The sequence below is a fragment of the Equus przewalskii genome, chromosome X (assembly GCF_037783145.1).
Source record: "Equus przewalskii isolate Varuska chromosome X, EquPr2, whole genome shotgun sequence".
Classification (NCBI taxonomy): Eukaryota; Metazoa; Chordata; class Mammalia; order Perissodactyla; family Equidae; genus Equus; species Equus przewalskii.
In genome coordinates this window covers 83,536,369-83,563,757 of record NC_091863.1, presented here as the reverse complement: position 1 = coordinate 83,563,757, position 27,389 = coordinate 83,536,369, and the positions used below count along the sequence as shown (strand labels likewise).

At 47.1% G+C, this 27,389-nt stretch overlaps 1 protein-coding gene across 2 annotated transcripts; it reads left to right on the top strand.

The window, feature by feature from the left end:
• Positions 1–233: 233 nt before the first annotated feature.
• Positions 234–26,726, top strand: LOC103541794 (glycine receptor subunit alpha-4). 2 transcript variants are annotated; one of them, XM_070605096.1, is made up of 10 exons: positions 234–818; positions 4,333–4,463; positions 4,748–4,815; positions 5,451–5,674; positions 5,813–5,895; positions 7,418–7,558; positions 10,470–10,684; positions 15,315–15,464; positions 21,146–21,483; positions 26,507–26,726. In XM_070605096.1, exons 1-9 carry the CDS (start codon positions 748–750, stop codon positions 21,434–21,436), a joined length of 1,374 nt encoding a protein of 457 aa, XP_070461197.1. In that variant the 5' UTR covers positions 234–747; the 3' UTR covers positions 21,437–21,483; positions 26,507–26,726. The 2 variants fall into 2 exon arrangements, with proteins under 2 accessions (XP_070461197.1, XP_008506885.1); XM_008508663.2 differs by lacking the exon at positions 26,507–26,726 and having other exon boundaries at positions 21,146–24,118.
• The last annotated feature ends 663 nt before the right edge of the window (positions 26,727–27,389 follow it).

Genomic DNA, 27,389 nt, shown 5'->3' with positions numbered 1-27,389 from the left:
TGCCCTTGGCCTCCTCTAATTTGAAGCTGTCAGCTTGGCAGTACCCAGTGGCTCTGCCTAAACCCTCTCAGGTGTTTTTCCCCCTTAAAATATCATTAGGACTTCACAGTTCGGGCCTCAGCTTGGCTCCAGGCTAAAAGGGAAGCTGCTGGGGAGGGGGAGCAGGACAGCCCGCAGGCACTCCTCCAGCTGGAGAGTTAGAAGCTGGATAGAACACCTCCGGCCCTCTCCCAGGGGCAGCAGCAGCCCAAGCTCCTCCCGGCCACATGGACACGCTCTCGGAACCCCACTCCAGCTGCAGGCGACTGTGCCTTTAAATTGCTGCTTTCGGAGGGTGCATCTGGGGGGAGGTGAGAGGGAGGGAAACCTCCTACCAGTCTCCCTCCTCCCTCCCCTCCAAGACTCTCCGGGGTTTGGAGAGTGATTGCTGCCCAAAGAGAATCTCCTTCGGCTCCCCAGCAAGCAAGCTGAGGCCCTCCGGTGCCCCAGGAGAGCCAGAGCAGGAGCCGGTAGGGTTATCTGTGTCAGGATCATTTCCAGGGGAATAGTTCTGGCCCCTGACTGGTAACGGCAGGGCAGAGGAGAAGAGAGCAGAAGAGGAGAGAGCGCAACTCCTAGCCCAGCCCCTGCGGGCTCCTTGTGAGCAGCCCAAGTTGGAGGAAGGCTCTATACTTTCGGGTTCCTCGCCAGGATATCCCCTCTCACCTTGGCAGCCAGGCTGAGAAAGGGCTCCAGGGTCCCCGCGGAATGAAAACTCTCGTTCCTGCAACCCTCTCCTTTCTTCTCCTCTGGACCCTGCCAAGGCAGGTCCTCCTCAGGTGAGCTGGGTGGGGGTGAGAAGGAGGTGCATGCAAACACTGGCCGGGGGCAGCAGGGGCTTCTGGCACGGTTTCCTCTAAGTTTGCAAAAAGCCTGCAGTCTGGAGGGTTTCAGGGGAGGACACACTCTTCCCCACTCATGACCCAGGAGCCTTTCATGAGGGATGTCAAGGCCCCAGGGCTGAGGGGAAAGCTTCCGAATGGGTGGGAGTTTCCTGGGCCTGGGTGGGAGGTAAGTAGCGGAGCCCCAGCATGGAAGCCATCTGTCCTGCCATCCAACCCTATCTCCCTACCAGCTTGGCCACACACTGTTGAGATCCCTAAAAATGACACCAACATCTGCCAGCTGCCCACCCAAGGGGCTTCAGGTAGCAAGAGTTTACCCAAAACTACATCAGAATGAAGCTGGGCTGACCAAACCCTGGCCCTCCACAGTCACCCTGCTTATGTCCACGTGGCTGCTTACTGTCTCTGGAGGGGCACTCAGTGGCAGTCATTTCCTGTGCTTGGGGGCAAGACACACTTTGGGCTCACTGTAAATGTTCCCCCACCCACTCCCACTTTGTCTTAGACCAGGAGCCAGTCTAGGTGGACAGGGTGAGCTGAGGAGGAAAGATGGCTCTACTTGAACTGAAGAGAAGTGCCTCCCAGGGCAATGGGGAGTGTCACCGCAATATCCTCCTCTTCTTGGGTCAAGGAGCATACCAGGACTGCTTGTCTCTGAGGAATTTCCTGCCTTGCTGGTTACAGACACATTTGCTGGTAGGCAGGCAGGGACCCAGTGTGGGGCAGCAAACTTCTTAAGAGTGAAAAGCAACTCAAAGTGGAATGGAGCTCAGCTGGAGTTGATAGGAGGATGCAGGCAGAAGGGGGCACCTTGCTGGCCCTCCTGGAGAGGAGGCTGCCTCAAGGCCCAAGCTACCATGGCAGTATTCCCACTTGGGCTATTAGAGCAAGACAGGCCCTTAGGAAGTTTTGAGTCCAAGTCCTTCACGGTACATGCGGAAACGGAGGGGGGTGACCTGTCCAAGGTCACTCGGTCCCAGTAGGAGAATCAGAGTTGTCTCCCCTCCCCACCCCAGGGCCTTGCGTGAGCTAGATTTTCAGCTCTGGAACTTCTTGGGTTGGGCCAGTGTTTGGGAATTTCCAGGAATGAAAGGAAGGAGCGGCTGCACACAGTGATTCTGCCCTCAGGTCCACAGACAAGGTAGCCCTGGAAAAGAGAGGCTGCAACAGGGGTTGAAGCCCGAGACAGCTAAGCCCAGAGCCTGTCCCACGGTCCTGGGCTGGGGCTAGTGGGAGAGTGGGGCTAAGGATGATGGCTGCTCCGTGTGCAAGGCCATGTGACCTCATGGCAGGTGGCCAGTAGCAGCACCTGGCCAGTGTGGACGCCCTGTGGTGAAGCCATGAACTTCTGCTTGTTCCAACACCACCATCAGCCTCCTTGGAATTTCAGAGTCTGCTTAGGCCACCTGCTCTGGCAGCCTCTACTTTGGGCCAAGGTGGCCTCTGTTGCCAGGCTAAGGGCTTTCTCCTGCTCATGGGATGCAAGAAGGCAGGCAGGACTCTAGGAGGTCACGGTGTGGCTGCTCTGGACCTTCTCCCGTTCTAGTTCCTTGGCAGCCCACCCTGGGCCGCTTATATCAATCTATAGTGATAGATGGACTTAGTTCTGAAGCCAATAGCTCCGGGTTAGAGTCTTGGTTTACTGATTACTAACTGCATGATCGTGAACCTGTCATTTCACCTTGCTGATCCTCCGTCTCTTCATCTACATAATGGGGATAGTAATACTACTTATTGAGAGGATCGATATGAGAATTAACTAGATAAGATGAATAAAGCATCTGGCATGGGGCCTTAGCTATTTATATTATTTTATTGCCACTGGCTGCTGCATAGATTTACTGAGAAAGAGGGACCCACCGGCTCATAGAGAGTCGGGCCCAGAAGGTCCACAGTCACCCTGCCTCCCAGCCCCACAGCGCAGCAGTGGTAGTGGCAGTGGAGAAGCTAGCTCTAGCACCTGGTGCAGTGATGACAGCAGGATGGAGCAGGAGGCACACACTCCAGCCAGAAGACCAGCCTGAGCTCAGCCCTGCTCCACCCCTGCACCCCATCTCTGCCCTCAAGGCTTTGCTGAGCTCCTGGTCCCTAGTCTACCTGAGGGTTGGCAAGCAGATAAGCAGGCCTGTGGAAGGGGCTTTGCTGCTTGTGGAGGAAAACTTGTCAGGGAGAAGGGGCTGGCCTCTAGTCTAGGCCAAAGCACACTGGCCACTTCCTCAAAATCAAGCTGTCAGGGGGAAAAAGATGGGAGTTGACCTTCACAGCATGGCCACTCTACTGGGAAGCTTTCCTGTGCTCCTAAAGCCCTGCTTCCCCATCTATTTTGTTGCCAAAGCGGGTTTACCTGCCTGAAGCTGCCGCAACCCTGAACTGAGGTCCAGCTCAAAACATAACTTCCTACTGGAGCAAACGTGAGAAGCCAAGCCTCCCTCTCTGGAAGCTGGCTCCCAGCTCCTGAACGGCTCAGCATGAAGGCCAAGTAACTGAAACCAACTCTCAGGGATGCAAGTTGTCCTCGGGCCTTCCCATCCTTGGGTAGGCCCCATGGGCAAAACATTGCAGCAGCCACATTATTTCCAGTGAGCCATCACTCTTCTTTGAGTGCTTAAAACACCTTCAGAAAAAGAACACTGGATGAGTCCTCAGCCTCAGGTTTGAGTCCTAACCCTGTTGCTTACCAGCTTTGAGACTTTGGGCCAGTCACTCCCCTTTTGTTTATTTATTTATTTATTTATTTTAGATTCCACATGTAAGTGAGATCATATGGTATTTGTCTTTCTCTGTCTAACTTATCTCACTTAGCATAATACTCTCTAGGTCCAGCCACGTTGTCACAAATGACAGGATTTTCTTCTTTTCTATGGCTGTATAATATTCCTCTGTGTGTGTGTGTCTCTGCGTGTGTGTGTACCACATCTTCGTTATCCATTCATCTGTTGATGGGCACTTAGGTTGTTTCCATGTCTTGATTATCGTGAATAATGCTGCTATGAACATGGGGTACGGATATCTTTTCAAGATCCTGATTTCAATTCCTTTGGATAAATACCCAGAAGTAGGATTGCTGGAAGATATGGTAGTTCTATTTTTAATTTTTTGAGGAAACTCCATAGTGGTTGTACCAATTTACATTCCCACAAGTCACCCCTCCTTTGTAAGCCTCAGTTTTCTCATCTGTAAACTGGAAATAACAGTCCTCACCCCCATCACACTGAGAATTATGAGGGTAAAAAGATCTAATATATGAGAAAGCAATTTTCTAGGACTAACTGGTTGGCTTATGACTGTTTCTGTCCTCATTTTGCAATGGGCTCCCATAGACCCATCTTCTCCTATCTTCCTACCTGATGGGGAGACCAGCCAGGGGTGGGTGGGGACAGGGAACGAGAGGGTCTATGATAAATGCAGAAAACAGCTGGCTTCAGATTTCTTTATATCTTCTGTCTAGGGTGGCCTTGGCAAAAGAGGAAGTCAAATCTGGGACCAAGGGGTCCCAGCCCATGTCCCCCTCTGATTTCCTGGACAAGCTTATGGGGCGAACATCCGGATATGATGCCAGGATTCGACCCAATTTTAAAGGTAACAAGGATTCATCCTACAAAATTACCTCCCTCCCCACTCCTTTTCAGGGCACCCTGCCTAGCCAGCCCCTATTGCCTGCCCCAAGGACCGGAGGCTGGAGGTACAGGACTAGCTCTTAGGGCTCAAAAGGAGCCTCCCCTCACCATTGCCCATGGGCCTGTGTAGCTGGCATTGCCTTCTCCCAGCAGTGCCCCGGCTTCAAGGTCAGGAAAAGAGTCCTGGAAACTGTTCCGAGCCTCCTGGAATGCCCTGCCAATATAACTGTGCTTTGCTGCCCTTAGGCCCACCCGTGAACGTGACCTGCAACATCTTCATCAACAGTTTTGGCTCTGTCACTGAGACTACCATGGTGAGTAGTCTCCCCGTTCCCTGCTTCCATTCTACTGTGAATGGGAGAAGCCTACCAGACAGCAAGCCTTTCCTCCCTCTACTGTCCTTTACATGTTTCATGGTCATGGCTAAAGCCACGGAATGTGTGAAATTGATCACTAAGAGGATATCTTTCCTCAGCCTGGGGTTTCATTGGCTACAGGCAGACTAGCCTAAGGAGCAGATGGTCAAGCATGGGAGGTAGCACAGGCTTTGGAATCAGACAAACCCACGTTCAAATCCTGACTCTACCATCTAATAGCTGTGTGACCTTAGGAAGTTTACTTAAATCTCTTTGTCTCAGTTTCCTTGTCTGTAAAATGAGGATCATAGCAGCACTCTCCTCACAGGGTTGGTGTGAGATTTAAATGAGATGATGTGTATAAAGAAAGCACTTAGCAGAGAGCCTGGAACATAGTAGGTGCTTAATAAATGTCTTTTCCCTTCCCGTTTTGCCATATCATCCCAAGGCAGACTCATTCTCCAGTAGAAAATGCCCACTGCCCCTAAGATGTGCTCCCAACATTTCTTCCTCGTGGTCCTCCTGCCCATGTAGGCTTGCTGGGCCCCTGGAATAGCACTGCCTCTGATGGGCTCATCTCTGCACACTCCCAGGACTATCGAGTGAATGTCTTCTTGCGGCAGCAGTGGAATGACCCACGCCTGGCCTACCGAGAGTATCCTGATGATTCACTGGACCTCGATCCCTCCATGCTGGACTCTATCTGGAAGCCAGACCTGTTTTTTGCCAATGAGAAAGGGGCCAACTTCCATGAGGTGACCACAGACAACAAGTTACTGCGCATCTTCAAGAATGGGAATGTGCTCTACAGCATCAGGTGCACCTGGTGGATGGCCAGGAGAGCTTGGGTCAAGGGGAAGAAGCTAGATAGAGGCTGAAGGGTGGGAAGAGGGTCCCCTGTGCTGTGTTGGGCCCCAGTAAGCTGAGGTCACTTCTTTCTTCCTGTCCCTGCCAGGCTGACCCTCATTTTGTCCTGCCCAATGGACCTCAAGAACTTCCCCATGGACATCCAGACCTGCACGATGCAGCTGGAGAGCTGTAAGTGTCTCTAGAGAGTCACAGAGCAAAGCCGGGAATGCCAGCTAGTTAACCCCTTCACATTATATTCCAGACAGGAAAAGGGCAACCCAGAGTAGGGAGGGACGTACCCAAGCACATAGTCAGTTGTTGGCACAGATGAGACTAGAAGCCAGGGCTCACTAACATCCAACCCAGTGTGTTTTCCCATCCCCACACTATTTGCTGGTCTGGCTGTTCCACAGGGCTGGAGAATGGGAAGGCACCAGCCTTACATAAAAAAGTGCCTGTGCTGGTTGTGGGGGGCCATTTGAGGGGTGCTTCCTCTCCCCAAGGATATCTTCCCTCTCACAGTGCATGAAGTAATTCTATCTTTACTCCCCCTGAGTTAAGACATTCAAGATGCCTATAAAAGTGCCAAGTTGGCAGGGATGGGGTACTCTTGAACACAGGTAACTTTTGTAGAGAGGTGAGAGAGGACAGTTCTAGGCATAGGACAGTGCCCAGGGTGGCAAGGTCAGCCAAGGGCTACTCTATGGTAGGCGTGCCAGCCCATAGGGGTTGCCCCAATTGCAGAGAAGCCAAAGGATGGCAAGGATGGACCATCACCTGTGTCCACTCCTTTGCCATCATCTGGGCAAGGTGATATTGTGAGATCAGAAGACATCCACTTGGTCCTCAGAGAAGAAGGCTTGTCAGGCTGTTTCCAGCATATAATAACAGTGATGAGTAGAATGTGTCCTATGCAGTCAGCTCTTTAGAGTTCGTAAACCACTTTCATGCCCAGGTTCTCATTACCCGCTACCAACAACTCTGAAAAGTAAGTGGAGCATTTTACAGAAGGGGCAGTGACTTGCCCCATGCCACACAGTTCCCCTGGGTCAAGGCCCTACACTGGACACCTGTGAGACTTGATGTTTCTGCTCCCATTTCCACCTGACATATGTGAATATGGTCGTATATGTGGCAGGAGTCTTCACCAACTGCTAGCTATCTGTCAGCACTTTGGCATAGTCAGATGTTAGTCTCAATTTGCCCCAGTTTGGGGCCCTGGCTAGGAGTCTGTGGTGTGCATCGTCCCATGCACGACTGGCAGGGTATAAATAGCTCTCTCCTCCCTAGGGTGAGGTGGCAGAAGCCCTGGCACTGAGGCTGGCTCAGCTTGAGACATGTGGTCCGTACACATGCTTACTCCCCTGGGTTTCAGATATGGCAGGAGGTTCCCAGCTGGGTTCCCTGACATCTTTCCAACCCTTTTGACCTGCTTTCTAGATTTTCCAGAATAATTTCTCTTTGGGCCTTGCTAAAGCTTGAGAATTAGGTAGGAGGGGAGTCTGGAATCTTTCTGATTTACTTGCTTAGGATGGGCCCATGAAACAATTGACCAAGTACCCTCTTCAGCGGTTTCCATTTCCAAGATGAGCATGAAGCCCCTAAAACCCAGGCTTTACTCCTCATCCTTTTCTGCCAGTTCTAACCTTCTCCCTATCCCCTAACCCAGCAGCCACACACTGCAGCCCTCTGCCATCTCTGTTATTTTCAGTTGGCTACACCATGAATGACCTTGTGTTTGAGTGGCTGGAAGATGCTCCGGCTGTCCAAGTGGCTGAGGGGCTGACTCTGCCCCAGTTTATCTTGCGGGATGAGAAGGACCTAGGCTACTGTACCAAGCACTACAACACAGGTAAAAACCCAGGATCTTTACTAGCTGTGAGCTAGAGGAGGGCCTCCAGATGGGAGGGAAGGGGGCAAGGCAGCCAGCCTCTATTGAAGGTCCAATCTGTGCCAGATGTGGTGCAAAGTGCTTCGTACACCTTATGTCATTATGAGGGATTATCAGCCCCATTTTCCGGAAAGGGAAACTGAGATTCTGAGAAGTTAAATCAATTGTCCAAGTCACACACCTAGTAAATGGCTGATTTAGAATTCAAATCCAGATCTGTTGAATTCCAAAGCCCACGTTCTTGTCCCTGTCGCATGCTGCAGAGCAAATGGGCCTGTGCCAGTGAGTGACAGGAGTGTCCCATCTGTTCTGGGGCCAACTTCTTGCAGAAGGTGGAGAATCTACATCTAGGAGTAGTCAATGGCTGTACTGAACCGAGAGAGAATAGGCATCAGGGCACCAGCCAGTTTACCGCCCACACCTCCTACTGCTGCCACCACTGCCCAACTCTTTTGAACTGGCTTGTTTTCTCAGATGTGAAACATGGGCCAGGAAGTAGAGAGAGGTTGCTTTTCTAGCCTAAGCATCTGCTCCCTGCAGCTTCCCTAAGAGCTACTTGTTCTTCATTTCCCTTGGTGATCTGGCCACAAAGAAAGAGCTATGACCCTGAGATAGAGACCAGAGGCTGAAGAGGGGAGATCCTGGGTACCTTCTATGGTGTGCTGACATGCTTTGGGTGCCACCCTATGAATATGTGTGTTCGTGTATGTGGGGGCGCCTGGAGTGGGAAAACGAATAGGTCATTGAATTTAGAAAGTGCTGGTCAAAGTGGAAATTGACATAACTTTCTTTGGGGAAAAAATGGCAATTTGTATGCAGGTCAGTAGTCTTCAAACTTTGGTGTGCATTATATTCCCCTGGGGAGCTTGTTAAAAAGTTGAGTCCTGGGCTCTACCTCTCAGAGATTTTGATTACATATGCTAGGAGAGATGCCTGGAAATCTGCATTTGAACAAGCATCCTGAGGATTCTGATGCAAGTGGTCCAGGGGGCACACTTTGAGAAACTTTAGTCTAGAAGCTAAATTTTTTTTGTACATGTTTATCCAGGAATCTCACTCCTTGGAATTTATTATAAGGAAATATTCCAAAATATCTTATTGACTTTAGACCCCAAGAGGGCTCTGGGTCACTGTTTATACCAGCAAAAACTTAGAACTGTTCTAAATATCCACCAATAGGGCAGAGGTTTAAGTAAATTACACAGTGCATCTGCTTGGTAGGATGTTATCCAGACATTAAAAAGGACGCTTGCAAGGTGCTTATATCAACATGGGAAAGTATAAGTGAAAAAGGCTAAGATTCAAAGTTATACACACAGAATGATTATTTTGTGGTAAAAGAAACAAATCAAAAGCACCTGTTTAAAAATCCTGGAAGGAAACAGCACTAAATGTTTCTAAAGTCATGTGATACAATGGATAAGAGCAAGCAGTTTGGAGTCTGATAGAGCTAAGTTTGAATTCTGGCTCCACCATTTACTGGTTGGGTGCCCTTGAGAAACATAATTTAATCTCTTTGACCCTCAGTATCCCTATCTGTAAAATGGAAAATAATAATTTTACATGCCCTAAAGTGTTGTCATGAGATTTAAATGAGAGAAACTGGATAAAGTCAGGCCACTTAGTAGGGGCTTGGTAAGTGTTAGCTGACGAATATTATTATTCCTTTTCCACTTCTCACTTTTTTTCTATACTAAACAAGTGTTAATTTTGTCATTAAAAACCAAACCACTATTATGGCGTCGGGGGAGGGGGGGGAAGGAAGGAAGGAAAATGTGGGTACCTAGCAAAGGCATGTCACTGCAAGAAGCAGGGAGTGGGGTGAGGTGGAGTAGACTCAAAGAACAATAAGAGATCACAGTATCACACGGCATGTCAAAGCCGTAATCAGTCACTGATGAAATTGCTAGCCTTGAGGAATCAGACAGGCCTGATAAGAGCAAGCCTAGGCCAGAATAAAATAACAATATACACACCCTCTGCTTTTTGCTTTGCCTATCCTAAACCTCTGCTGCTGGGAGAAGCTCTGAGCTAGTGTTTTCTTAGCCTTGGGGCATGGGAAGCAGAGTAACGTGAAGATGGCTGGCCAAGGAGGCAGAGCATTAGTACACGTGCCTGGGGCCAATGCACTTTTTGTTGGTGGAATAGAGTACTGCTGCCTGATGCTCTATGGGAACCTGCAGCCCACTGTCCAGAGCTGGTCTCTTTTGGACATTGTGTCCAGATGTTTGCTATCTGGCTGTTCTCACTTGCTTAAGACACAGACAGTGTCTATTTCAGTGAATTGTTGTTGCTAGAGAGCTTCTGGGGTACCAGCAAGCTCAAGCAAGGCTGCTGTGATTTAAGTGGAGTGTAAGCTCATTGCTTTGTTAATAATCATAATAGTACCAGCTACCTATGTGCTCAACACCTCAAACACATTATCTCATTTAATTCCTACACTAGCCCACTGATGATGGAGTTGATATTGTTAATACTCTGTGTTACAGGCAAGGAAACTGAAGCCCACAAAGCTTGGGTGTTTTGCCTGAGGTCACACAGCTAGTAAGTGGAAGGGTCAGGATTCAAACCTAGGCTGTCTGGCTCTGGAGCCTTCTTGCTCTTAATCCTGTTGCTGTGCTGTCCTGTGGAAGGTCTTCTGCTGGAAACTGAAGTGCCAGGGTCAAGAGGTCAAGTCTTTGGTGGCTGCTCTGAGAGCTTCCTCAGAACATACACCTGGTGCTCCCTGGGGCCATTTTGAAAGGCTCATTTATTGGCCCAGCTGAGGTGCCCGGAGGCTGGCCCATGGGGATAGGGCTGCCCTAGTCCTGCCCCTCAGGCTCAGCTGCAGGCTGGGAACCTGGTGCCTGATACCTCACCTCTTTCCTTGCAGGGAAATTCACCTGCATCGAGGTAAAGTTTCACCTGGAACGGCAGATGGGCTACTATCTGATTCAGATGTACATCCCCAGCCTACTCATCGTCATCTTGTCCTGGGTCTCCTTCTGGATCAACATGGATGCTGCCCCTGCCCGTGTGGGCCTAGGCATCACCACCGTGCTCACCATGACAACTCAGAGCTCTGGCTCCCGGGCCTCTTTGCCTAAGGTGAAGAGACATGCAAGGGAACTTGCTTGCTTAGAGCTCCCCATTTCCCATTCATCCCCTGTTCCCTCCTGCTCACTATTTTCCTTGGATTTAAGGTAGAGAAGAGCCATTGAGCAAAAGCAGGTGGCCTGCATTCTCTTCCCCCACAACATACTGCTAATAACATGCTAACAGTGTGGAAGCAGGGGTTGCAGATGCTGTCTGGCTAGGGAACAAGTAGAGACAGTGCTTGACTTACTTTGACTTTCATCAGGAAATACTAGCATGTCCAAGATCAAAAGACTCTTAGCGAGTAGAAAGTCCTACTCCCTCATGGTACAGATGAGGACAATGCAGCTCAGAGAAATAGAATGACCTTCTCAAGGTCATGCTCCACAAGAAACAATCAAAGAAATACAAGGATTTCAAACCGACATCTATATCTTACTTTGTCGGAAATCGGATACTATTACCAAGAGCTCTAGAGACACTACCCATTCTTTTGCAGTGGGAAAATTTTGAGGTAGCAAATAGTAATTAAAGTCAGTGGACTCTGGTTATCCTGGATTATGCAGAGAGCTTTGTGCTGACGTGACTGGGCCCAGGGTCTCCCTGCCTTGTGTCATCATGTAGAGAATTTAGAGGTCACCTCAAAGCCCTTACAGTCAGAAAGACTCTGAGAAAATCAGGGAGCAACCCCATTTTAGTCAATTAATATTTATTGAGCATGTACTATGAACCAGGCATTGTATTAGGCCGTGGAGAAATAATGGGAAACAAAAACAACGCAGTTGCTTGTGGATCTAAAGTGAACATATTCCCTCTTGCTCTGATTTGATAGGAACCAGGCCCTGATCTCCCATCTCCTAAAGCTTATTCCTAAGAAGACATTCACCAGAGACTTAAGCGGGGGTAATCTGGGCATCCGTGGTGAATTTATAGATTCGCTGTATGGGGACAGGAGGTGTGTGGTAGTTAAGGGTAAGAGATTAGACTCAAGCAGATTTCAGTTTAAGTCCCAGCCTCATCATTTACTAATGGTGATCTTAGGTAAATTCTTTAACCTCTCAATCTCCTTGCCTGTAACATGGGAATAAGAATATTACCTCTTCCACAGGGTTATTGCAAGAAATAAATAAGATAATGTATTAACACAGAGAACAGTGTTTGGCACATAATAGCCACTCAATAAATTTTAGTTATTGTGATTATTAGATGTCTGGGTGGAAAGAACTGAGTGGTGGACCTAGGGCTATAGCAGCTGGTGGTGTTCCCAATTACTTTTGAGTTGCCAGGAAATCTTTGAGATGGCCCTAAGCCCTCTAGGGATAAATGGTGACAAAACTCAGATTAGGATCAAGATCAAAACCCAAATCAGGGGAAGTTGTCAGAGATCATTTCCTATAAATGTGTTTCCTATGTGAGCAGGGATATTGAAGAGGCTCTGAGAGGCCTCTTCAATAGCCAGGGCTTAGGCAAGGGCTATACAAGCAGACAGGGCTGTGATGGCCATGTTGTGGTAGTGGTCTTGTAGGAAAACTAGAGGCAGAAAAGTAGCTCAGACCTAGGAACCCTGGCCTAGCTTATTGCCGCTGCCACACAAGAAGGAGATTCTTCTCTAACTCAGGAAGGTGCTGCAATTTATGCCTTATTCTTACCAAGAGAACTTCCTTCTCCAGTCCCCTCCTGTGAGCAAGCACAATCCATTTACTCACAGGAATCACTTAGTTTCCTCATTTGGAAAAAATGGACTTTGTTGGAGGGGTTTTTTTTTTCTCCTGAGGAAGATTAGCCCTGAGCTAACATCTGCTGCCAATCCTCCTCTTTTTTGCTAAGGAAGACTGGCCCTGAGCTAACATCTGTGCCCATCTTCCCCTACTTTATATGTGAGATGCCTATCACAGCATGGCTTGACAAGTGGTGCTTAGGTCCACACCCGGCATCCGAACCAGCGAACCCTGGGCCACCAAAGCAGAATATGCAAACTTAACTGCTGCGCCACCAGGCCAGCCCCTGTTGGAAGGGTTTTTTTTTGCAGTATTTGGTGCCTTCTCATCAGATTTTGATGAACTTTTCATGGCCTCATTGGCCAGTAAGCAAACTATGTAGGTATGACGCCAAACCAAATAGCTTCATTGGCCAGCCCTGCAGAACAAGGAACTGAGTAAGTCAGGGGGCTTCTGCTCACTCTTGAGTCTGTGCAACATTAGATTTGGTAGGAGCCCTAGAGAAAGAGGTGGGGCTGGGTCAATGGCTTCTGAAAGTCACACCAATCCCACCCCAATAGGACTCGAGTGTCCAGGATAAGAGAAGCAGAGGCTCACTTTTTAAGGGAACTCAGCTGGGATGGCCACTTCTGATGCCCCCAGGAAACCACTCCTTTGTCTGTTTGGGGGATCCCAAAGGCACCAATCACTGTCTTCTTACCAGGCTCTTTATCTACACAACTGCAGGTGGCTCAGTACAGAATGGAAGAGCTAAGTGAAAATTTCTACCAGAGATTAGACCTAAAGTTGCAAGAAGGAGGAGGGACCCAATTCTCTTGAGAACCTGTAATCTAAATGGCTCACAGTTCTTGGGGCAGGTAGTAGCAAGGAGGGGAAAAAAGAGCAAACATAACCAGTAGAGACAAATACATTGCTAACCCATCTCCTTGGGAGACTACTGAAATGGTTCATCATGGCAGGGTCATAGATTGCCAGGGGCGAGATGAGGCTGAAGAAGTAGGCAGGGCCTAAATGTCATGCTAAGGGGAGCATAGACTATATTGTAAAGGTAACGGAGAGCCATTGAAGGGTTGTTAGCAGAGGAGAGATATGATCAGATTTACATTTTGAAAACAAAAACTCTGGCTGCTGTTTGGAGAACAGATTGGAGGTGGCAAGCAGAGATGCAGGGAGACCATTTAGGAAATGGTTGCAGTCCTTCAGATGAGCTAGGGTAGTGAGAGGATGGATTCCAGACATATTTAAGATGTGTTATTGACACAACCATCATTAACAAGGCTTTTCTCCTGCTGTTTAAGGGGTCTTTTTCTTTTAGTGGTCCAAAACCTTTCATGGCCCTCCCTGTCATTACCTCATTATTGATCTTCATAGCAGACTTGATGACATCCCTGGGGGCACAGTGAGACTGGGAAATGGTGAATGAACTAAGATGCCCTCTTAGTAGGTGGCAAAGTGGAAATACCAAAGGATGCTTAATCAGAGATGCCTAGCAACCCACCACCACTACTCACCAAAGTGGAATTTCCCTAAAAGAGCAGGGTTTCTCAACTTAGCACTATAGCCATTTGGGGCTAGAGAATTCCTTGTTGTGTTTGTAGGGAAGGAGGCAGGTGTCCTGTGTATTGCAGGATATTTAGCAGTGTTCCTGGCCTCCAACCACTGGATGCCAATAGCTACCATTACCCTAAAATTGTGCAACCAAAAACGTCTACAAACATTGCTGAATAGCCCTGGTAGGGGGCGGGAAGAATCATTCCAGGTTAAGAACCACTGAGGTGGAAGGTTTATCCAGTGAGACCTGCTCCTTACCTGGAGCCTGCAGCACCCTCAGTATCCAACATAGCAGAGGCTAGTGAAAGAGGTTGTACGTCATGAATTCTACTCCAGCAGGAGAGCCCCATAGAGTGAGCTCAGCAGCTCAAAACTATGTGGGGAGTTGATCTGATTGAGGAGGTGAAAGGACTCTGTAAACTTGAGTTCTGTCCCCCATCTCCTGGCCCCACCCAACTGCAACCCTGCTCCAGGAGAGGTAAGTGTCCAATCTTCACAAGGGAAATGGTAGAGAAAAGTATTTAAAGGCTGCTAAGGCAGGTAGTGAGAGGACAGAACTAGGGACTGGATAGGCAGATGCCAACAGTGCCTTGAAAGTAGAAAAGTGTCCATAGCCGAGGGTGGGTGGCGCTCCCTTGGGATCTCTGCCCTGTTCTGCTCTCCACTGTGAGAGAGGAGGCCTCAGCTCACTACTGCGCTCAATTCCTCAGCAGAAGAGCAGCAGGAAAAACTACAGGGTCAAGGGAAGAATCGGGGTGGAGGAGGGAAAGGAAGGAACTCCTAGTCTGATATTGAGACTGCAGCCTAGGCGACTGGCAGTGCCACTGAATAGAAAGCCCAGAACCCCCAAGTCCTAGTGCCACCTTCTCCCTGGGTAATCTCGGCTAAGACTTTTCCTCTCTAGACCTCAAGTGTCCTCACGTGTCTCATATGGGACTGACAAACTCTGCCTGATTCCCACCATGGCTCTGAGGATCCTAGGAGATATCAGAGGGCAAACAAATGCAACGTTCATGCTCATTGCTGTTTATTGAAAGAACAGAATCAGAAGAAGACAAGAATGAAAAGAATAATAAGAAGCAGAAGCAAAAGTACAGAAATAATAAAGAAATAAAGGAAAAGAAGTATAGGGAGGACAGGCAGATGGAAGTGGAAGGTGGAGAGTGCAGAGAGGTGAAGGATGATGGGTAGCCCGATCTCTTTGATGTGGGCCTTCAGACAACGGGACAAATCTTGGAAAGCTTCTTTAAAAACCAGAAAAAATTCAGGATAAAACTGAAGAAGAGGAGGCAGTCGATATGGGCTGGCAACGCACTGAAGAGGCCATGGAAGGACTCCAAGAAAGATGACTATGCTGTTGATGGATGTTGCAGGTGTCCTACGTGAAGGCAATCGACATCTGGATGGCTGTGTGCCTGCTCTTTGTATTCGCTGCCCTGCTGGAGTACGCTGCTGTCAATTTTGTCTCCCGTCAGCATAAGGAATTCATGCGACTTCGAAGAAGGCAGAGGCGCCAACACATGGTGAGTATAACTAGGGAGGGGCCCACTTCCTTCCTCCTTTGGACTCCTTCCTTACTACTCTTCCCACAAACCAAGACCTGACCTAGGGCTGCGAAGATTAGCCAGGCAATCAGGAACCCTGGATTCTAGTCCCAGGCTGGTCACAGATAAGCTAAGTACTTTAACCCCTTTGATTCCATTTCTTTATCTGTCCAATGGGACATTAATCCCTGTAGGGAAGTCTGTAGAGTGATTAAGAGTGCACAGTGCCTGGCACATAGTAAGCACTGAGAAAACGTTAGCCAGTATTAGAACCTTATCAAGTTAGTCAATATGAGATTGCTTTGAGAATTAATAATGAGTGCTCCTGGCTCTCCCCTCTCCCAGGAGGAAGTACCCCAGATTGTCATACACTGAGTCATGGTTAAGAATTAAAGGGTCAGGCATTGGTGCCTTTCTAGGGGAGTATTATAAAAGGGTCCCCATAGCTAAGCTGGAATTGAAAAACCACTACTTGCCTCTTCTGGCTGTTGGATTTCTTCACCTTGATCTTCAATAGGTGCATCAGAGTTGTTGGATGTGAGCTGTTGTTCTCCCTCACTCTTGTTCACTAACCCCATTTCTTCTACAGTAGAATGATCACCTGGGGAAATACAGTAGAGATCATGTCGTCATGACAACAGAGGCAGTTTACCCCTGATTGCCCGGACAATAGGTGCTAGGTACGTTGTCATGACAACAGAGGTGCCTGGGCCACTCTCACAGAAGCAAGTGCCCAATTGTGAGCAAAGCTGAAAACCTATTCTGAGCTACATTCTGGTCCATTAATCATCAGACACAGAGTTCCGGTCTATCTTGAGACCTGACTCCTTGATTTCTGCCTAAACTGGGCCAAACTCTAAAGCCAAAGACGCAAGCTCATATGACCTCTGAGGGGAGGGGAAAAATGATCTGAGCCCACTGGCTCTAGCCTCTTGGCCACTCTAGCTCTAAGGCTCTTCTCTCCTCCTAACCCCTACCTCCCACCTCAGCTGCTCCTGGGCTATCTCTACCATATAGCCACACTAAAAATAATTCACAAACTACCTTTGAGATTTCATGTCACTTGCTAAGGTCCCTTTGTGCTGAGGGCAGGGCTCCTGTCTCATCTAGCGGTTTGTCAGAATTTGTCAATTCTTGCCCAGCTTTAGTCCTTTAGATGGGCCCTGGGAAACATGCCCTCTAGTGGATTGATCCACAACAGCATCTCCTAGAGTAAGACCCATTCTTCAAGAGACCTAAAAGCCTTTCCTATCCCATGCTGAGGATTAGAAAAAATATACAGACTTAGCAGAAGGGCAAGAAAAGAGGATGTACTCTTTTCTAAGCTAACTGTCTCCACCACCTCTTTAGCTGTGTCAAACTGGCCTGCAGGTACCAAAATCTTATCTTTATAGCGGTTTCGATCTTGATGCCTTCTCAGTGCCTACCTTGGAAAAGAAGAGCAAGCTGCCAAACTGTTCCAGAGTTCTTTTGCCAGCTAAATCGCCTGTGTTGATGTCCTAGCAACAGACAACTGCCGCGGTTTCTGTAGAGCTACTCCAGGTTGACACTAGTCCCACTCCTTTCCCTGTACCTCTCTAACCCCCAACTGCCCATAGCCTACCCGCTTCCTGGTCATATATAGGTTGGTCATGATCTCATAGTGGAGTCTGTCATAGCCAGTGCTCAATTATTACAAAGTTGTAACAGCAGCCTGGGCCTTCCCTGCTTAGGCTCCTGGGTCCTGCTTGAAAGTGGACTGGGCTTATTATTAATGTAAATAAAACCTGAAAATTAAAAGCAGTGCCATTAGTCATGTCCCTTTTCAAGTTTCCTAAAGCCACTGCCATCCCAGTGGAACTGTAGTGGGAATCCTGGAGGTCACCGAGCAGGCTGGCAAAAGTTGATGCAGAGTTAATCCATCTCTAGAAACTCTCTCTGGGCCCTGCTGTTCCAGCTAGAGAAGCAGAAGCCTTCAGTCAGAGAAGAGCCCTCTTGAGGAAGGGGAGAGAATCCATGTGATTTTCAGGGAGCCCTTAGTCAAGAGCAAGTAAGGAGTATTCTAGGAGCCAGTGGGCTGTTCACCCAGCTCCAGGCTTAATCCTGTTCTTCTCTAATCTCTCTTCAACCATCCATCTCCACTGCGTGGTGGTCTGTTTCCACATCACTGTTTAAAGTGGTTTAATTTTTTTCCACATATTTCTGCTTTGTCTTCCCAGCTAGTCTATAAGCTTCAGAGGGAAGAGTCTGTCTCTCTTTTTCATAGCTTCAACAGGCCCTAGCACCAAACTCTGGACACAGCAGCCATGTAACCCAGTCCACCAACCTTTGCAGGCTGACTGGCTAGGGCTGTCTTTCAAGCTGGACAAAGAGGAAGCCTTGCCATTATTAATAGAATAACTTGAGAAATGGAAGACATTTCAAAATACTGCCAAGTCCTTTCAGAGGCTTGGTCCCTGAACTCTGCTTGCTCTCTCTCCATCCCCCAGCACCCTCTCCTATTCTTCATTCTCGGCTCTTCTCTTTGCTTCAGTACACATCCCCTAATACCTATCACTCTTTCCCATCTCCACACCTCACCTCCCATACTGTGCATTCCCTCCCCAAATTGGCTTTGGAATATCTTTCCTCTCTTGCTCCCCAGCCCTCCTCCCCCGTAGATAGCTGCAACAAAAGTGTTCTATTTCAACAGCCATGGAAGCCACAAAGTTACGTTTAAGTCTCCATTGTCCCTCCTCAACACACACACACACCCCCTCCTCAGAATTTGACTTCAATAGATAATACCCAAATCCAGGCCCTTCACCCTTGGATTACAGACCATTGATCTTTGCTCCCCTAACTACAAGTGGTACAACATATTAAAATCAAAAAGACCCAAGGGCAGCTTACTGTATTGGCTATATTTTCTATCCCATATGAAATAGCTTTTTCAGCCTGGGAAATATTTTCAAATAATTCCCTTTAGATTTACTGATTGGAGAAAAGGGGAAATACCTGGATCTGTAGAAACAGAAACAGCAGTTGGATTCACCTTCCTCTTTCAAAACTTTTTGAAAACAAACATATTCCGTGGTTGTATCCTCTAGCCGGGGGGCTGAGGGGATTGGGATGAGCAGTGGGGAACAGGCGGTCTGAGGGACCCTGAACTGGAAAGCAAAAGAGAAAATCATTTTCTTTATCCCCTCATTTTTCGATTACTTGGGAGATATTTTGTTTGCCTCTGGTCCTTCATCTCTAAAATGGGTCCAGCACAACCTCCCTGGTAGGAAGAGTGTGAAGATGAATTAGAGAATACAGGTGAGGTGCGCCAAGGCCTTTGGTGACTGAGGCTCTGTAAATACCTTTGAGCAGAGAGCTAAGACTGCCCCACTACAGTGACTCAGGGGCGAAGCACAATCACAGTAGTGAATTGCCTCTGGCCTACGCATGTACAACTCTCTCCACAGAGAGTGGCAAAATCAAGAATTGTGTAGCAAAGCTCCCTGGTGGGCAGACTTAGATTTTTTCCCTATACCAAAGGTGCCACTCTTTCTAGAAGCTGAAGGGCACCAGGCCATTGTGCAGGAGTGGGACAAAGAGTAATCCTTTTTCCTGCCAAGCACTTTGTAACTGAGGAAGATTCTCTTCTGAGTAGACTCTTCAGTTTGAGACCCTGAGAGGATGCTGGCTTCATGAGAACAAAGCCATTCCCTGTCCTATATTCTGAAGCATGTGGCTCATCACTCCATTCATTCATTCAGCTGATATCTACTGAGTGCCTACTAGATGCCAGGCGATGTGCTAGGCAGTGGGGATACTGCAGTGAACAAGACTGATGCCTTTCCCAAGTTCGTGCTATGAACCCACAGGAAGCAGAGAAAGAGATACAATCTGTTGGTGAATCTCTGGCCTGAGTTTGCCTGCTCCTGATGCCCAATGACAGGCCAGGCCTTCTGGTGATGCAATAATCCAGGGTTACTGGGACCCACCACACCAACATCTCATCTACAGAGCCACTTATCAATGTGTTACCATAGCTGCAGAGGTCCCATTATAAAGACCCTATAATGTCTAACTGCACAGTGTGGGTAAAATCTACTTTTCCACATTTTAGGTATATCTATGTCACATCCATTCAATGTATATGTTCTTTATTCTTATAAGTTGTAGTAAGTGCCTCAGGTAGCTGTAGGGTGACGAACTCTTCCCGGTTTGCCTTTGACTTCCCCGTTTTAGCATTGAAAGTCCCAAGTCACAGGAAGCCCTCAGTCCTGGACAAACCAAGATGGTAGTGGACATCATCCCACAGAGGGCATCTCACGCCAGGTGATTTCTTAGATAGCTGAGGCTTTTACTCCCTTAAACATCAATACTTTTAAAAACTTCAACCATCTCTGAAGGAAGTATTTCTAGGTTCGGTTGTACATTTACCTTCCTCTGTCTAATTTCCAGGCTGTGAACCATCAATTCTGATAGCAGTGTGTCCTTTAGAAACAGAGAAAATTAGGCATGTTTGGGTTGTATATAAACTTCATGAATAGGCTCTGAGTGGAGGCCTGGTGGGCTCTTAAGTGAGCAAAGCTTTCTCTATTGATCGCTCAGAGGCTTTGGTTCTCTCTCTGGCTCGCTCGCTCACTCACTATCACTATCACTATCCATCTTTCTGCCTTTACTTCAGGGCTCTCAGCTGTGTTATAGCTACTTAGGGTTTTCACCTCACTATTGGATAAATGAACTTTGTGTAGTCTGCTACATTACGTAGTGCTTATATAAAATTTACCTCCTCAGGGGCCGGCCCAGTGGTGCAGCGGTTCAGTTCCCACCTTCCGCTTTGGCAGCCCGGGGTCCGACGGTTCGGATCCAAGGTGCGGACATGGCACCGCTCATCAAGCCATGCGGTGGCCCACACGTAAAGTAGAGGAAGGTGGGCATGATGTTAGCTCAGGGCCAGTCTTCCTCAGCAAAAAGAGGAGGATTGGTGGCAGATGTTAGGTCAGGGCTGATCTTCCTCAAAAAAAAAAAATTACCTCCTCAGCATTACTGTGTTCATCATAATGCATGTATTGTACATGAATGGAATGTGTATTGGGTAATAAATGTTACCCTAGATGTACTGACCCCTATGTCAAAATCTGCTGGTTGGCAGAGAAGCACTTGTATCTGCAACAGAGTAATCAGCTTTACCCTAATTTGGAAAACCCACTAGGTTATTGAAAACTTTTGGAATTTTCAGCTTTGAGTTGAGATAGCACAAGGAGAATTAATTCTGCAGCTTTTGAAAGTCATTAAAGTCAAGTTCACCAAGTCTAAATATCTCAGCTGTGCTTTCTAAAGCTTTCATTGTTCTGCTTATTCTGTTTCTTACCAGTCAGAGATAACTTGACTTTGAGATGCCCCTCTCACAGTGGGTTGGCGCTTCACTGGTTTTTAGATGGCTCTAGATGATGCTGTGCATTTTAAAAAGGCGGCTTGGGGCTTATCTGCAATTGGAATCATAACACATACCATACGTACCATACACAGCTGCTTAGCAGACATCTATCTCATCTGGCCATAAAAAAAGCATGCAATGGGCCTGCGTACCCAGCCACCCCATCTGCATAGCATCAACTATGACATATTTGTGTGTGGCCTTGTTGCTATCCCTCTGCTTTAGAAGTGTAACCTCAAATTCTGCCTTTTCTTCCATGTAATTCCAGGAGGAAGATATCATTCGAGAAAGTCGCTTCTATTTCCGTGGCTATGGCCTGGGCCACTGCCTGCAGGCAAGGGATGGAGGTCCAATGGAAGGGCCTGGCATTTATAGCCCCCAACCTCCAGCCCCTCTTCTGAAGGAGGCAGAAACCATGCGGAAACTCTATGTGGACCAAGCCAAGAGGATTGACACCATCTCCCGTGCTGTCTTCCCTTTCACTTTCCTCATCTTCAACATCTTCTACTGGGTTGTCTATAAAGTGCTACGGTCAGAAGATATCCACCAGGCACTGTGAATAGAGTGGAGGCCAGAGAGTCCAGCTGTTGGCTTCCTTCCTCCTAGGTGGGCTTTCCCCCTCTGTTAGATTCTATCAGGGGGTTGGACAGTTCCTTCCTGATCTCCCACTCAGAATTTCAACGGCCAATCCTGAAGCTATGGGGGTCTACACTGCATGGTGCCAATAGTAGCTGGACTTAGAAAGATGGCTTATCTACCCTAATCCAGATTTTCTCTGTGCTATCCCATTTCTCTTGAGAGTAAGTTTTGGCCGTGTTCCTGGGGCCGGGATGACCTTCTTCCCTTGCTGGAACCTCTCTGTTTTCCAGTTTTCTAGAGGAGAAGAGTCATACTGCTGCTACTAGATTCTGGTGTTTGTCATATTAATCTGCACCACTCTTCACCCTGCCACCTCCACCTAGAGCCTGGCCTGTACTGTGCCCTCTGTCCCTCCTACCACAGGCTCAAATAGGGAGTCTTTGCTGCCCACAAGTGCTGCCCTGGGTGACCCAGTCAGGTTTCCTTGTCTATGGGAGGAAGGCAAGGTGACAGGTTCCGTACCTTTCAGCAAGGTTGGAACAGTCATGAGCTGCGCTGGGATAGGGCATTGCTATACGACCCAAAAGAGATCTTCAAGTCTCCTAGGATGCTCAATACTGTCAGAACAGGGTCAGGAATCTTGGACTCTCGGAAAGCCCACCCTTCCAGATCCACCTGAATTTCCTGGTCTCAGAAATATTTGTTTTATTCTCTAACCAGCTAGTATGGCGGTAGGGTGTGTTTGGCTGCTAGGGAGTATAAAAAGAGAAAAATGCTTACTTTTTAAGAAACTTACTCAGTGATGCTAGGAAACTTTCAAGAAAAATGAGACCCAAGGTAGTAGGACCTAGGAGGAATAGGATACAGAAACTATCCTCAGAGAGATTTTTGTTGGCTGGACATTCATTTGTTTCTTCTTTTTCTCAAAGTCGCTTTATTTCCCAGAACCCTTCATTTCCAACTTGTTCCTTCACCTCCTTTTAGTGGGCTAATAATAGTGTCATGCAACCTTTCCCGGGATAAAGTGGGCTTCAAAGTTCCTGGGGAGGAACTAGGCATATAGAGGACTCCTATCCTTGACAAACATTGACTTGGCCGACCTTAGGGTAGTAGTTGTAGAAGGTAGAGAGCCATGAATTGGAGTCCTTTCTTAACCCTTCTTTTGCTTCCCTTCTCCTTCCACAGTGAGGATGGGGAGCAGGCAGTGGAAGCTGCCAGAAATATCAGGATAGAGAGGGTGTGGGAGAGCCCATTCAGGCCTGACATACGACTGGGACGTGGGGAAGCATGGGTCTGGTACACTGAGTCCTTTGAAGTGACCCAACTGTGAGGAATTGAAAAAGGGTGGGGCTAACAGCTGGAAGACAGAGGTGATCAAATGATTTCTTAAACATCTTGTCCTTTTCTCTGGACCTACAATAATTAACTATGTGAGTCCAATCTCTCTCTCTCTCTCTCTCCCCCGCCCTCCCTCCCTCTCTTCCCCTCTTCCTCCTTTCATCAAAATGGTGTTCCAGATTGAAAGTCAATAAAACCAATGACCAAAGCAAATCCTATAATCAAACCAAGAGGTCAGCTTTCTTTCCCCCTTTTTCCTATTGAGCTTGTCTGCTCTTTCCTGTTCACTGAGCTACTCCTCTTGTCTGTCTCTTGGCTTTGAGGATAGCATTATTCTGGGCTGACCAGGGTAGCTGGACCAGAAATTAATCTTGTTGACGATATTAACTATGACTCTGGTGCCAAGGAGAGTCAAAACTAAAGGACCGGCATAAGGGAGGAGATTGAATTGAGAGGGCAGAGAGTCCCTGTTTTCCCATTTCTGCCCAGGTAGTGCCAATCAATGAGAAGCCACAAGCAATACCCTTTTGAAAGGAGCAGAGAGTATCTCTTTGATACTCTCCATGGCGGGGCTGGGGTGTCAGGCTGCTGCAGCCCGAAGGCGGGGGTAGCGGGGGGTGGACTATGGAGATGAGCTTATTGCACAGAGCTCTACTTGTTATAGATCTTGTCCAGATGGGCCAACTGCACAAATCTGCCCTGTTGGAAGTCTCAAGAACAATGCCCTGGAGACAGCTAGCACTGAGCAATAGAGCCTGCCCAACTGGGACTCAGCTCAGGGCATCAGCTGGTGCTGGGAGCCAAAGAAGCCAAAGTACCAACCAACATAATAGCTCAAAGGAGTTCACAAAGCTACTCAGAGGCAATGCCAGGTGGAAGGTACTGTCCCTCCCTCTCAGAGCCCCCAAGTGGAGAAGGGAGACACATGGTATCAGAATCAGGTGCAAATGGATTTCATTTTCTTCACCCTTCCCACATACGCGGTGGAGGGGAATGTTGGGTCCCACTGGAAGCGTGTGACACCTAGCAATCCATTCAGTCATGAAATTCTTAAACTTGGGCCCCTCTCAGAACAGTGAGCTGGCAGGAGGTGACATAAGAGACTCGCTTGGAGGTCACTTCCATTTATCCTCATCCTTATAGTACTCATTCCTCCAGAGACCCACACTGCTTTCTGCCTGGATCACATATGAAGTGATTTTGAGTTTTAAAGCAGCATATTTTCTAAAGGGGAAAAAACTTCCTATACTAATAAGGTGTTTTGGGTGTTTTCATTAATTCATTGTTAATGTCAGTTAAATATTTTACACATAAATTTTTCCAGAGAAAGGGCTTTGTTTATTCAGTTGTCATTGAGGCTATCAGCACCTCCATCTTCCCTTCCGTTTGCTCTGCTCTTTGGAAAACCAGTGGTCTGTCTTCCTCTTTCCCCTCGTTCCACTAGCAGGGCCTCTTGCTCTCCCAAAATTCACAATCAAATCAAAAAGAGCTTTCTATGTGGAAGAAAGGTAGTGAACACAGTTTATTCCTTTTCATTTCCTCCACAAGCCTTTTCTCCCCACCTATCACCAAAGAACTGACACTCTTCTAGTTGAAATGTTAAGTTGATCCCTGAGCTATTTTCCCATTTCACCAAGCCATGTAAATATCTCAACTTTGTCCAGAACATACTACCTCCTGAGAATCTATGTGTCCCCAATTGCCTCTCTTCATTCTTGATTTACTATTATCAATGTTTTCATTATTATTATTATTATTATTATTATTATTATTATATGATTATCTTATCATTTCTAGCTGTCAAAATCTTAAATTCAAATTCACTATGTTGGGATTAAAGATCTCCCTAGCCTGCTCTGCTGATGAAAGACAAATCAGCCAAGCATGGGAACTGCCAAGGGATTAGGAAGTCAGGTAGTATTATCACTTGCTGAATGGAAGAAATGTAGAATAAGCTCCTTGAGGGCAGGAACTGCCTCTTATACAACTGTTTAGCCCACACAGCTTTGGCTACATAGCAATACTCAGCACGTATATGTAGAAGGAAAGCATGACTTCTCATGTGGTTTATTATATACTACATTTCTATTCATTCTCTTTCCATTAATCTGTTGATCACAGAAAAATAGACCTGGAAGGGAACTTATAAAATCAGACAGAGTTCACACACACATGTGCATGCACACACACACACACACACCCAAGCTGGTCCAAAAGTTAAGAAGACATCAAAACCTGGTAAATTGCATTGTTGAATAAAGAATGATAATGATCTGATTAAACATTAATAATATTCCAAATATGGAGACTAGTATCAAGCTATATCTCAAAAACCAATCACCAAATGAAAAGTCTAGCAGTGACAAGTGAGTACAGTAGCAGAGATTTTGGCAGTACAACCATCTGCCTTTCTCTGCTGCACATGCTGTTCCCACTGAAGGGATAACAATTAGACTGTCCTTCCCAGCCTCACACTCCATGCTCCATTATGCCTCACATCTAGTATAACATTTACAGTCTACAAACTTGGACTGGTGGCATCAGAACAACTTGCCAACAAATCTGAGACCTGGAGGAGGGAGAATATCTGAGCTAGGGGCTTTCTTGTTCACAGAGCATTCTCTCCATGAAAGAACGAAGTATGGCTGCTGTCATGCAGCCACCTCAAAAAGTCACATGAGAACTCGGCTATTGCTGCCCAGCATGAGTAGCTCTGTTTTTCTCGGTCTCTGCTTTCACCATGAGGTTTTCTACAAATGCCCTGGCTGCATTATACTGTGTGGTGCATTACCAAGGAAGTATATGCTGTCACTACCAGCTCCCTGGCATAAGGGCAATTCTTACTATCACTTAAGTTCAGGGAATGTTTTGCCTTACAGAGCTGGATCTAGAAAAATATGCACATATTCTCTATTTTAATAGCTTCCATTCATAACAGCATAGTGATTAAGAGTGTGGCTTTGGTACCAGAGAGAGCCTGGGTTTGCATTATAAGTCCAACACTCACTAGATAGGGATTCTGGGACACCTCTGGACTTCACCTCCCTCAGCCTTAGATTCCTCCTCTAAAGGGCCATTGGAGGTCTCTGAAAGATCCAACACACAACAACTGTGTGGCCTTGAGCAAATCATTGAACCTTTCTGTGATTCAATTTTCACATCTGTTAAATGAAGGCAATATCAGTACCTACCTCATAGGGTTGTTGTGGGAATTAAATGAGATAATGTAAGTAAAGTGCTTAACTCAATGCTTGGCCCATAGTAAGTGCTCAATAAAGATTAGCTATTACATGACCAGACCACATCATTGTAGTCTGTCTTCTACCCTGTCAAATTTCTAGCATGTGGGCCTGGTTGGAACTTTAGATTTCTATTCTGTGCCTCTCATCTTGCTGAGTTCACACTCAGAAAAGTGGTCAAAAATCACCTCTCGGGGCTGGCCTGGTAGCACAGTGGTTAAGTTCGCATATTCCACTTTGGCATCCTGGGGCCCGCCGGTTTGGATCCCAGGTGTGGATCTATGCACTGCTCGTCAAGCCATGCTGTGGTAGGCATCCCACATATAAAGTAGAGGAAGATGGGCATGGATGTTCGCTCAGGGCCAGTCTTCCTCAGCAAAAAAAAAAAAAAAAAAAAAAAAAGAGGATTGGCAGCAGATGTTAGCTCAGGGCTAATCTTCCAAAAAAAAATCACCTCTCTTTTATATTTTCAGTCTCTCCACTGTCACTGGATTCTTTCTGCTGGCATATAACATGCTTACAAACTATGCAACAATGGCAAATTGTTTAGTCTCTCTGAGCCTCAGCTTCTTCATTGAGAGAGAAAAAGAGAGAGAAGAAGAGGGAGGAGGAAGTGGAGAAGGGAGAAGAGGAAAAGCAGGAGAAGGAGGGGTAACAGGAGGGGAGGGGAAAGAGGGAAAGTCTCTCCTGTTCAAAATGAAAAATAAAAGTAAAAACCACCATCCTTTTGACCGTGAATTTCTAACTATTGATCTATTGCTTTCCTTCCATTCATCACCAAGTTTCATACAGTGATGTTCTTATTAGAGGTTTCCACATCCTCACAACTACCATTTACTCCTTAACAGACTGTAATCTATCCTTTGCTTTCTTTCCCTTAACTCCCTCCCGAAAATGCTTTTTCCATGTTCCTCACACTGCCTTCTTTATTGCTATATCAAGTCAACACTTTCCTGTCTTAATCTTTCATGACTTCCTGTAACATTTGTCAGAGTCATCACACCTTCTTTGAAATTCTCTTCTCCCTTGGCTTTCACTCTCCAGTTTCTTCTCTCGCCCCTCTGGCCAGTGCTGCTTGGTGTACTTGTTCTCCAGGATTTCATCTTTGGCTTTCACCTCTCTTCCTTGCATACCTACTGCTTGGCTGTTCTCAACTATTTCCAAGGCTATAATAACCTGTATGCTGGTGATTCTCAAATTTCTACCTTCAGTTCAGACTTTCCACAGCTCTAGTTCTGTTTTCCAGTTCTCTGTTGAACATTTCCACCAGGATATCCCAAAAGCACCTCAAACTCAACATGTCTAGAGCCAAACAATTCACAATCTCCTTCAAACTTCCTCTTCCACCTCCTCCTC

Excerpts from the sequence above, each read along its gene's own strand:
- LOC103541794 (XM_070605096.1), top strand. The coding sequence starts at position 748 with ATGAAAACTCTCGTTCCTGCAACCCTCTCCTTTCTTCTCCTCTGGACC. Across the intron at positions 819-4,332 it reads CCAAGGCAGGTCCTCCTCAG|GGTGGCCTTGGCAAAAGAGG; the intron begins GTGAGCTGGGTG and ends TCTTCTGTCTAG. Across the intron at positions 10,685-15,314 it reads CCCGGGCCTCTTTGCCTAAG|GTGTCCTACGTGAAGGCAAT; the intron begins GTGAAGAGACAT and ends TGGATGTTGCAG.